The sequence below is a fragment of the Nuphar pumila genome, chromosome 3 (genome assembly GCF_984573655.1).
Source record: "Nuphar pumila chromosome 3, dmNupPumi1.hap1.1, whole genome shotgun sequence".
Classification (NCBI taxonomy): domain Eukaryota; kingdom Viridiplantae; phylum Streptophyta; class Magnoliopsida; order Nymphaeales; family Nymphaeaceae; genus Nuphar; species Nuphar pumila.
The window spans coordinates 111,007,290-111,019,923 of NC_143251.1; the positions used below are offsets into that span (position 1 = coordinate 111,007,290).

The following is a 12,634-nucleotide window of genomic DNA, read 5'->3' on the forward strand; positions in this document are numbered from 1 at the left end:
CCAACCCGCTTCTTAGGCGGGTTCGGGTTGGGCTTAAGCCAACCCGTTTAATAAACGGGTCGACCCGCCTAACCCGTTTATTAAACGGGTCGGGTTCGGGTTGGGGGTATGCCAACCCGGCTGACCCGTTTAATAAACGGGTTAGGTGGGCGGGTCAACCCGCCAACCCGACCCGTCAACCCGACCCGTCGACCCGCCAACCCGACCCGTCAACCTGACCCGCCAACCTGACCCGCCAACCTGAGAACCCGTTTACCCGACCCAACCCATTTATTAAATGGGTTGGCGGGTCATGTCGGGTTACCCGTTTATTAAACGGGCCGGGTTCATGTTTGCCACAGCCGACCCGTTTAATAAACGGGTCGGGTTCGGGTTGAGGTATGCTGACCCGCCAACCCGTCGGGTCAACCCGCCAACCCGACACGATTGCCACCCCTACCTATGAGATTCAAATCACAGACATCTTGGTTATGAGTAGGGGTATCAACGGGTCAGGTTTACCTGGACCCTACCCATACCGAACCCTATGGGGTTCGGGTACGGTGATAAATAAGCGGAACCGGGTCAAGATTCGAAGGTCTGATTAATACATGGATCCGGATATAGTTTGTGAAATTGTATACCAGACTCGGGCCGACCTGAGTTCCGATTAAGACATGCAATTTTTCAATGTAAAAATGATAAAAAATAGTATTTTATTGGGTCTGATCATGTAGTTCTTACTGGGTCTGGGTATGGTTTCTCTTTTGGTGGGTCCGATTAGACTCAGGTCTGTACCCGATGCATGCCATACCCAAAAATCAGGGTCAAGTCTGGTTCCACCTAGGTCCGAACCAAACCCGACCCATTGACACCCCTAGTTATAATTGTGCAACATAACTATTCTCACTGGATGGACCCAAACCTGATTTGTGATGATGGTACCGGGTCCGAAACCGGGTATAATCAAACCCACAATAAGAGAAACCATACCCGGATCTTATAGGGATTACATGAACTAAACCTAGACCATATCCGGTAAAATAATATTTTTTTATCATTTTTACATTGGAAAATTACGAATCTTAATTGGAATTCAGGTCGGGCCCAAGTCTGGTATGAAATTTCACAAACCATACCGGGCTCCATATATTAATAGGGCCCTTCAGGTACGACCCAGATTCTAAACGAGCCTTCTTATTTATCACCAAACCCTGACCCTATAAGGTTTGGTAAGGGTCGGGTCCGGGTCAAACCTGACCCATTGACACCCTTAAAGGTACTGTGTCGCTTGTCAATTGGTTTTTTTGAATAAAAGTATGCTGCATATTTTTAAAACCTAACGATTAAGCTTCCTGTAAGTTAATTATAACTGGACTTTCAATGGGTCAGTCTGGAGCATACCCAAGGACCAAAACCAAATTTTAAGATCCAATTAAAAAACTCTTAGTGGAGAGGATTGATGGACACATAGCTGTTAATGGATTGGATTTGTATATCAGGTTCCTGACCTGACCCTACTTGACCCAGAATAGCTGGGCATGGGCATAAAAAATGCAAACCCAAGTATTATGCAGGTTGACACAAACGAAATCCAGGTAAAACGCAGGTCAAGTTTAGGTTATGATTTTTGTTAGATATCCAACTTGGCTTGACCCAAGTTTTTTTTGTGTATATTTAATGAAAATAAGCTCCTTAAATCATATGGATCCGGTTATGAGATTTCATTTTCTTGACCCAAAAAAACCAAAACAGAACCTAAATCTGACACCTAGTTACTTGGGGGGTTTGGGTTACATTGATAGCCCTAAATAAGAAATGTAAAACCTATAAATTTTTTAGGATTATAAATAAATAAAGAAAACATGCTTATTCTCAAGTTGGAAATGTGTTTCTAGCCTTTAAATTCCATTTATTGGTATTCTAAATGTTGTATTGCTCATTTTTTGCCAATAAGGGCATAATTGTTATTTTTAGAATTATTCTTGATAAATAACTATTTAAAATATTTATTTTATAATAAAAGCTAGATATTTTAGTGAGTTATGATTTGTGAAGGTGTTTTCACAGTGTTTTTTAACTTAACTAGATATATTTTGAAAGTTTGCGAAAGAAATTCTATCAAAAGGGTATTTTGGTCATAAATAAGTTAAGTAGAATATTTTAATCAAATATTATTTATTAATTTAGAAGTACTAAAATAGTGGACTATTTAGAGTTAGAATAGTTATTTTTGTTTTAGCAAAATGAAAAAAAAAAGTTTCTAAAAGAGAAATGGATTTTCTGTTTGGACCTGAAGTCCATATAGATTTGGACCCAAACGGGTCGACCTAAATTGGGTTTTTACGAGACTTTTAATAACGAAAGAGAATTAGATTATCTTATTTTTAATCTAGAAATAATATATGTAGGTTGTAAGATTTTTAATTTTATTTTAGTATTTTTTTGGTGTATAACCTCATTTTGGATTTGAAATCATTTTGGATCCAAAACGGATCCAATTTGGACCTTGTTTGAATAGGCGCACAAGGGAGCATTTTTGAGGCTAGGTGGGGTCCACTAGGGCACCTGACCTCACTTATATCTCCTTTCTTTTCCCAAATGGTCGACACCCCCATTCATTCCCTCCTTTCTTTTGGGTTTTGAGAAGAATTATTTTCGTCTTCTTTCTCCTCTAGCTGATTGCTTTGGGATTCGTGCCACCAGGAATTTTGGGGATTTGCACCACTCTCCAACCCATTAGCATAGAGGTGAGTTTTTTCCCTTCCTATTCTTCTTCTTCATTGTTTCCTCCCCTATGTTCCTCTTTTTGTTTTGGGTTTTCCCCTTGTTGATTTTCTTAAAGAAGGCTATCTTGAAATTTGTGTCATCTATAGCCAAATTTCTTGGGATATGTGCTAGATTTTTGGGAGATTTGTGTCACCTTCAGCCTCCATTGATGCCTAGGTGAGCCGTTCTCTCTCGTCGCCTTCTTCTTTACCGATTTCCCCTTTTTTGTGAGCATTTTCTTCCTAGCCAATTTCCTCTATTTGATGTTCTTGGGATTTGTGCATGATTCTCAGCATTGGGAATCATTCTTTGTAGTTTGACACTATTTTCTTCAGCAGCACTAGCATAGATTTTGTTCTCTCCATCTTTGTTTTTTATTCCACCTTGTTTTGGATCAATTTCCCCAAGAAAATCGAGTTTCATATTTGGGATTTTACATTAAGAAGTGTGTTGAAGCATTGCAGCTACCTGGATTTGCATGCAGAATAGAGGAGACGCTCATCCGAGTCTATCATCTTAGCCTTCGTTGTTTTTGGTATTGCTTGGATCAATTTTTTTGAGAAATCAACTTCCCAATTGTCAAATTGTGTTGGTTTTTGTAAGGAGAGACTTTTTGACATCCCCTTGTTATATGTGCAGCGCGTAGAGCTCTCCAACAATGAGAGAATGTCACAAGTGAACCTAGTTGTTGTGTTTCTATTTGGTGTTGCACGTGTTCAATGAATTGCCAAAGAGGCAATTCGATGCGGAGTTCATGAAACTCCTCGGATTTTCAGGTTTCGCTATACTTATTTTTCGAACATACAGTATAGGATCCCTAAACTGAACTCGATGAATGTGTAATTAAGTTGTTCTATAGTAATCTAATGTGTTTTAGTGTTATATTGAAAAAAATGTGTAGCGTAGTATCATATTTAGCAAATTAGGTTTTTGCATGTATGTGTGAGATACACGGGAAAGGTCGAGAGAAAGAACATATTCCCCATATGATTAAAATGCGAAAGTGCATAAATGGTCCTAAGAACGAACCTAATGATTTCATAAATGTATGAATACATATCATAGTCATGGGATGGACATGTGTATGCTATTTTTGAGAAAAGAATGTAAATGCTTTTATTTTTTATATATTGGTATGTCTTATTTACTTGAAAAACATATGCATATAAAGTATGTTGGAATAGATGAAAGAGATTTAAACATGTTTGTCATATGTAACTTTATAATTACATATGCTATGTTGAGAGGGACCATTATGTCCTGACTTATTTTAAAAAGCATGTGTGTGTTTCACGTTATACATGGTCAAATGAGATTTGACCTACTTATATTGTGTAATTATATGTGAAGTGCTTGATCATTATTCATTTATGCGAATAAATGCCATGAATACAAATGAATGCCATGGATGTGAATGAATGAATATTATGTGAATGAATGTTGTTGTGGATTATCTTGAACTATCATTTTAGAAATGATGAGATTCACGCTTTCGTTGTACCATTACAAACTTGATTTGTATTCTTTAAGTTTGGTTTTGGGTTAACTACAGACATGTTGTTAATGCTTTATAATATTACAGATATCATCCTAAAGGACTAGGCGAAGGTCGGGCTGCTGCAAACTCGAGAAAACTCTCTTACTCATTATGATCTTTGGAGGATCCAGACTTTGTTTACATTTTAAAGGGATGTAAAACATTAAACTTTATTGTTCTAGATCATTACTCTTTTAAAACTTGTAAATAATTTGAAATGAGATTTTCTTGTAGATGTTGTCATTTCTTTTATGTAATAATTATGAATAACCTTTACGTAATTCCTCAACCATCTTAATTCTTAAATAAATTTCGTCTTTCACATTTTTATATATAATTTTTTCTAGAGTAATATCTTTAATTGAGTTGTGTCTAAGATTGATTACGTACTATATCTGATGTTAGGAAGCTGATATACCCTCCCGCTTGCGCTCAAGCAGGTCATCCAGTATTTGGAATGGTTGGAATGTAGTCATAGATGAACTCATTGACACATTGCTCTCGAGAGTCATGTAAAAATTTGTAACAAATGATTTTTTTTTTTTTTATTTTGGGTTTTGTGAAAGTTTTAAAATGTTGATTTTTTTAAGGATGTTACAAAAACAGAGTAAGATCGTCAATCACATGAAGATCGGTTCTGGGTTATTCTAAGATCCAACTCATTTTCTATATCGTCAAACAAATAGATACCGCTATGGGTTGACCAACATGTCTATTAAGGCATACTATTATCTGGTAATGATGGTGTTGGTTCGAGCAGTGTGCATGACATGTATTCTCACCCAAACCCTATTGATACACGATGCTAGTTGCCTTCAGTCAAGATCTGACCCGCTTTCAACTATAAATTGAAATCCTTTAGGGTGTGTTTGATTGCTTATTCAAGACTGGTCAGAATAGACATAACACATGTTTTGTTTGTTAGATAACAATTGTTCTTCGTCTAGCGTTTTTTTTGACTCAAATAAAAAATCATAATTTTTTAATTGAAAGTAAATAAACTGCAAAAAAATAAGACATAAATAAACCCTAAGCAGTAAGAAAATAAATCATAAATAAACCAAAAATTCCTAAGTTGCATGAAAAATAAATCATAAAATTAAGTATAAAAAGCTTATTGTTTTTATATTTAATTCAAACACAAATTTAAAATGCCCTGATTTGAAACCCAAAATCTAAATGCCTTAATTCAAAAATCCCTAATTCAAACCCGAATGAGAAAGAGAGTAGGGAAGAGAGAGAGAGAGAGATAAAGGGAAGAAAGAAAACAAAAGGGGGAGAGAGATAGAGAGGAGGGGGGAGTCAGGGTATCCCCCTTTTGCCCATTTTTTTTTTACATGATGGTGTCACCATTCCGTTCCCCCCATTCCAGGGGGAGGGGGATGGAAGGGTGTTTCACCATTCCTGGAATGTCGACGCACTTCAATTGCACCCTTAGGGAGCCTCGTGCAGAACGCACAAGCAAATTTTCCCTTAGGGAGCCTCACATAGAACGCACAATCAAATGCCCTTTTAGGGAGTGTTTGATTCGCAGAACAGGGCTCTCCACGGGCCTACATGCACTTGTGCACCCACACAAACACGGGAAGCACGGACAAGCAGGACAGGACATCCCGCAGACAGTGTTTTGTTGTCCCGTGCTGCTCCGTGGCCCCGCCCCCTGGAAGGAGGACAGGACAATGTGGACACCAGGCAAAAAACTAAAAAGTGTCCACAGACCAGGGCTGTCCACAGACAGGACAGGACACACTGCCCTCCTCCCCTGTCTGCGTAGGGGCGTTTGCTTCAGGGCCCTTTCATATGAAAGTGATGTCCTTTCCCGAAGGGGCTAAAGTGAAGACCTCGCTGTGGACCTTTGGTGGGGCCTGCTGGATTCCACACAAAACGATGGGTTTCGCATGAAACCGAAATTCCCACATGGAGCTCCATATCGCAACACAAACTGGGTTCTCCTCCCTCTGCGTGTAACAAATGCCCTCTCAGGGGAGAATGTTTTGCATCACTTTTCTCATGGGAATATTGTTTTACGTGAAAATAATATCATATGAAGATTTTCCTTTTTATCTGAAGTTCTTCTTTAGGAGGCACTTAAAATGGGTTCACACCTTCCACCGTGAGAAAGAACTTTCCCTATGACATCCCTTTCAACGAAAAGCAGCTTGGGTGCGGAGTAACAAACACCCCCTTGTTGTTTGTTTTACAACTGAACAAGCCAAAACTAATCTAAGGGTATGGGGCCTCATAAAAAGATATAAAAATAAAAAATTAAACAAGAATTACAAAAATATACATAAAAGAGAAAATTTAAATGAAAAATGGGTGAAAAGGAGTTTTCACGGAGAGCATGTGAAAATATAAATGACAGGAAATGATAAAAGTCAAAACCATTCCCATAACTAGGGGTGCAAACAGGTGGGATTCAGGCTAGATCCTAACAGACCCAAATCCAAATCTGAAATTCAAATAATAGATCCAGATCTGAATCCAGATCCATATAAGATCCGAGGAGGTTAGATTGAATCCGAATCCCAAATACATGTGACAATACTGGATCTGGAAAAAAATAGAGCATAACAAGCTATTTACATGCAAAAATGCATTATCAGACTTAAAATGCTGATCCGTATCCAATCCAAATCCAAAAGTGATCCAATTGAACAGATCCAAATCCTATGCGAATCCACATTTGCAGTCTCACTTTAAAGGCAAAAATTACTAGTAAGTTAATTATCTCTGGCATGTTATGCATGCATCGGAGGCATATTCAGTTAGATGGCTTAAACATTCCGTGCCTTCAGGGATAAAGCAAGTTAACCACGTCGAGAACATATTATAGCAGAGGGAACATGAAATTGCTTAATGCGCTTGGTCTTGCCTTCAATGGAATTAAAATTTAGATCAGTCAGTCATGGATAAGAAACACAAAATACATCACTGTTTCGGCAAGTGGCAGGAAGAGCCATTGGCTCCAAAGAGATGAATTAGGCTTTCTCATCTATCCTTGAGCTGGACAAATTAGGCTTTCTCATATGTCCTTGAGCTCCTCTTCAAATTTTGATAGTTTGTTGCGGATGTGTGGCAAGAACAACCTAATGTCCTTCAAAATCCTCTGCTTACCTTCTTCACCAAGACCTTTCTCCTCCTCTAGTTTAGCTTCAATCTGCAATCAAAACTCGATACTTAGATGAGTGCTGTAAATGGCATTTATGCAGCGTATAGCATTTAGTTTAATGCAAGAGCAGAACATGCATCTGTACCGTTGTGAAGGAGTACCAATCTTTTGTGAAAACTCAACTTTAGAAAGTTGCAAAAAATTCTATGACAGATAACGACCAACAGAAATACTTGAAAGTTGGAACATTCTTATCATTTGGAATAACCTTTCTCCTTCTCTTACAACAATAATAAATTACTCGCAGCATTTTTCAGACAGTTCACCAGCTTTAGGATGCATACCTGCAAGTCATCAAGTTCACCAAAGGAGAATTCATGGACATCTATGTATCCCTTGATATCTTTCTTTTCCTCTTTAACCAACCATTCCCCTGTTTTATTACATGTAATTAGGAAACAAGCAAAACAACAAATACATAGAACATTTAGAGAAATTAAAAATAACTTACCTTTAAACTTAAGTCTTAACTCATAGGTATAACCAACCCGTTTTTTATTTCTCACAGTCACCAAAAATGCCTGAAACATGTCAAGGTACAACTTTTAGTTTGAAGCAAGCTGAGAAAAACTAATAGGCAGAAGACCAAAGGAACAATTATCAACAGAAATTGGTGATAACCTGACTAATTTTCTTATCAGAATATAAAATAGAAAATGAATTGACTGCCAAATGAATGTCAAATATCCATTGATTGACAAAAGAATAGCAGACAAGCACGACTTTTAAAGTGAACTAGTAAGCCTGCACCTCCAAATTACCACATATGCTAAAAAGAAAAAAAAAATACCATATTCAGTTGCATGATACAAAGTTGCAAACAATCCAGCATGAAATGAAACAGCTGTAGAAGCAAGACTTACATCTCCAGTGCACTTTGACACTTCTGAGATGCCTGCATTGCCCCCTGAAAACTCTATCGAGTCCATTGTGGTAAGCAACTCCTGCAATAAGAAAGCAAAAGCTGAAACAAGATGCCCAAACCAAAGAAATTCTTAGCCTACAAGTTGCTTGAAATTTTCTATGCATAAAAACCTTTATCCTGCCAGTTGCCCATGCGTTAAGATTTCTCTCTTCCCAAGTTCCTGCCTGCATACAATTTCAATGGTTCTTCTGTGTTACAAATGAAGTGCAAATATAAAAGGAGGCATCGACTCCCAAGAAGAATGAAATTGAAACTTCACAAGAGCATGAAAAAATTGACTGAAAGTGTTAGGATCATACTATACTAGTGAATCAATTTATGATGAGTTTTCATTGAATTTAGACTTCTAATAATAAATAACATAAGTAGGAAAATCCCAAGAGGATTTAATTAGTAGTAGATTAAACATGAATAAAAGAAAGAAGCCATCATTTGTGGAAGTTAGACAAACATGCTAGGCATAAAGCAAGTCAAGAAAACCAGTAGAATGAGAGACCAGATGAAAAATAATTAAAGTTCTGAATAAGTCCTTCAGAAATGCTTATGTCACAAAAAAAACACTATGTTAATATCATCAATCATATAGTCATACATGCATGTACCACGACTACCCATTCACAAGGGGAAGAGGAGAGGGAAGAAAAAGGTAGTTATTATGCACAAATATCTATCTTCGTATATTCAATCTCAACTCCACACAATTTCCCACCCTCAGAGCTGTTGCATGTAACAAACGAGTACAACGAAAAATCCCAAGAGAAAACAGTTCAGACCTAATCTGCAAGAGCTGCTTATTAAACAGGACAGACCCAAGATTAGGCTCATAACAATAATCGTGGCCCAGTACAACTCCACAGGATTGGTAAATTGGCTAAGTGCAGCTCAGATTGAATCCAGGTTTAGTTTGAGATAATATGCATAGTTAGCAGCCTCAAATTGGCATACCGATTGGGCTAGATTTTAGCATCCATTGGCATCCTAAAAGAACATGACCTATTTTAATGAGCCACTTGCCACATATGCTATGATACAATGATTATGCCCATCTCAAACATTTAATACTAGGGGTTGAAACAACATAAAGACAAAGACAGGAAATTTTGAATAAAAACTACATTCTATATCTCAAACAGTTCATCCTTGTTGGTTTGCAACAGATGTCAGAGTTTTGGCTGCACTCTGTCCTTAGATGAACTTGCTGGTCTCCAGCTTGGAAAATGGATGGTTTTCTTTTATCATATTGATATGCATGTAAACTGTACAAATACCCAAGGTTGTAAGTATCTTATTGTTACCCTTATAGGTCGGGCCCAAAGTAACACTGTATCATATCGTAACGTAAATTTTTAATAAAAAAAAATCCAAAGCAATCAATAAAAATAAGAAAAAACTAGCAAAAATTATAACAAAATCATAACACATGAAACAATGATGAATTATACAAAATACAACCATAAAATCACATTTATGTCTCCATGAGCTATATAAAACATCATCAAACATCAACTAATATAGAATCATAGATAATATTGCATGCATATCTCACAAGAACAATGCCACAAGACTCATACTTTCATATTACATAAACATAAACAAAATAACCAAGTTTATGAAATACGATTCCAACAAAAAAAAAATGATACATACTGTATCGTACGATACAGTATGATGTTGAGATACGGTGTGTATCATATCGTTTTCCCCCAAAGTAACGATACTTACAACACTGCAAATACCTTCTCACATATGCGTTAACAAGAATAGGAGCATAATGTAATTCTGTATGGCTTGTATTATAGTGTATGCTGCTGTTTTATTTCTTTTGTTTACTTAGCAGCATGCTTGCAATATAGATTAATTGTTCAACACATGTACTATACCATTTTTAGTGTTGATTATCATATAAACGAAATATTAGGAGCCATTCCCCTCCGTTGATGAACTTCAGGGGTCACGGCTACCATTTTTTACTTCTCTTCATGTCTATATCATCCTAATTACAGCATGCAGCCATATTCTCAACGTGAACATGCATATTATATCTATATAAAAGCAAAAAACATGCCGCAATAAGTGCCCACAATCCGCACACCAGGCTACATGGGTCAGCTTAAGGCTTTCAAGTTGAAGGAGGTCTAGAGTTCAATACCAGGGTGCACTACAAGGCCAAAGCCAATGGGAAAGTATCCCCGATGGGAAGGAGGGAAGTGACACAGGTCACCTCTCAGCCGTAACAGTACGCCCAAACAATAGTGGCGGTTTCTCCATGTTAATTACCAAAAATGTGCAAGAAGTGACAAAAGGTTAGTTATACGTTAACAAGAAACTGAAGCGGATGACTTGGGAACTCGTTCTCACATTTTGCAAATCTATGATGATGATGATCATGGTGACATGTTATGTTTCATACTTTGATATCACCATTGGAGTACGTGTACTTAACATGGTATTGGGTATTAAGTTGTTTCTAATCAATTGTAGAGATACTATCTACAAGTATGCCCAACAGGCTCGCAGCATTCTCTCCCTCCCTCCCAATTACTCGAATACCAACGTAACCGTTTTTTTTACCCTCAAATTCTCAAACACTAAAATAACAAAATAACCTGAAAAACCTACTTCACCGAATAGAAAGAGCTCGACGCAAGATTGTGGAAATATCCTTAGATTCATTTGGTTTCAACAGATCCACAAAAAATAACTTAGCTTTTTATATGAATTTGATACTTGTATATTCTCATCACTCATTTGCAGGATTTGATCCAAAGAAAAGAGAAAGAACGCAATCGCAATGACCAAATAAAATAAGAATTTTCAGGAAGCACAATGGCGTACATGATTCCAAGCCGATCCCAGCTTCGTTGGGGCCGCCTGCTTCGACAGTTCGTCGGCGGAGAGCTTGCGCGGGACGGGAAGCGGAACCGCCTTTCCTGTGGCTTCCCGAACCCAATACCTATAGGAAGACGACTGATTGCATACCTCTGCAACTCCACTCTCCATGATCTCAATCTAACCCTAACAACACAAAATCATAAAAAAAAAAAATCTACAAAAAAGAAAAAAAACGAAAATTTCTTCTACTTCGTGAATAAAAAAACAAATTTGAAGGAAAAAATCATAGAATGAAAAGAATACCTAAAATCGGTGATTTTTGAAGCTGGAGATACGCAGACGATCCGATCGAAAGTACGGTGGCGAGGATCCGGGCTCGGAAGAAATTAACGAGAAGAGAGATCCCCTAATATCGTGATTTCGTGAGTGAAAATCACGAAATCAAAGGAATCAAGAAGGAGAAAAGAGAGGAAAATCGTTCATTCTCCGTTTGGTAATCTCTAGAGAAGGGTTGGGGGAAATGATTGGTAGGACGTGGGGAACGGGGCTTTTATAGTGGAAAGACGACCGGTCAAAAAAGCCCGCTTCGCGAAGCTTCGCCCGGTTTCTTTGGGCCTTTTTCTTTGTTCTTTTCCTTTGTAAATGGATCGGGTTTAGTTGAACTTTCGATCCGAATCCCACGTTTTATTTTCGGATACGGATTCTTAAAAATAAGATCCGAATTTGGATTTGCTTAATCAGTCAGTATTTTATGTTGCATTTAGCAAATCCGTTTGCACTTTTGATATATATATATATATATATATATATATATATATATATATATATATATATATATATATATATATATATATATATATATATATATATATATATATATATATATATATATATATGAAGTGTTTTTTTTTAGTTATCAAGTACACCTTTTATTTGGATTTAGCCTTTGCATTTTTTACATATACAAAAACTTGGTTTTAGTATGGATCAACTATTACAAACATATATTTTGGATCCCAATTCAATCTTATTCATTGGACTGTGCAGAATTTGATTGGTGGATTCAATGGGCATGAACTGACGCATGTGTACATTTTATTACACCTTTGGGCGCAAAAAACGGGTCTGATTCGGATATCCATGCCTCAATTGACTTTGGCGTTAGAAGGGTGATGTGCATCATTCAAAGTTTCAAACTAGGGGTGTCAATTTCATCAAATATATAATATCATATATTTTAACTTTTAACAATTGATTATAACATTTTGAAATTTTATCATATAGGTTTTATAAATTATAGCAATGGAGAAGCTTATTCTTTCTTTGTTATTTGTTTTTTTCTTATTTTTGGTCATGTAAATTCAAATAATCATGTTCATAGTTTTTCATAAGATATTATGCATATTAAATTTTTTAATAA

At 36.8% G+C, this 12,634-nt stretch overlaps 1 protein-coding gene across 1 annotated transcript; it reads right to left on the bottom strand.

The window, feature by feature from the left end:
* Window positions 1-7,137: 7,137 nt before the first annotated feature.
* On the bottom strand, window positions 7,138-11,655 carry LOC149843293 (uncharacterized). The gene is made up of 7 exons (XM_089999705.1): window positions 11,518-11,655; window positions 11,218-11,397; window positions 8,493-8,546; window positions 8,321-8,401; window positions 7,909-7,978; window positions 7,742-7,830; window positions 7,138-7,445 (listed from the first exon to the last, which is right to left on the bottom strand). Exons 2-7 carry the CDS (start codon window positions 11,380-11,382, stop codon window positions 7,311-7,313), a joined length of 594 nt encoding a protein of 197 aa, XP_089855831.1. The 5' UTR covers window positions 11,383-11,397; window positions 11,518-11,655; the 3' UTR covers window positions 7,138-7,310.
* Between the last annotated feature and the right edge of the window lie 979 nt (window positions 11,656-12,634).

What these genes read in the sequence shown, in the direction of transcription:
- LOC149843293 (XM_089999705.1), bottom strand. Translation starts at nt 11,382, where the DNA reads ATGGAGAGTGGAGTTGCAGAGGTATGCAATCAGTCGTCTTCCTATAGG. An exon ending in TGGGATCGGCTTGGAATCAT is followed by an intron (nt 8,547 to 11,217) that starts GTACGCCATTGT and finishes AATTGTATGCAG; the next exon opens with GCAGGAACTTGGGAAGAGAG. An exon ending in GGGCAACTGGCAGGATAAAG is followed by an intron (nt 8,402 to 8,492) that starts GTTTTTATGCAT and finishes TTCTTATTGCAG; the next exon opens with GAGTTGCTTACCACAATGGA.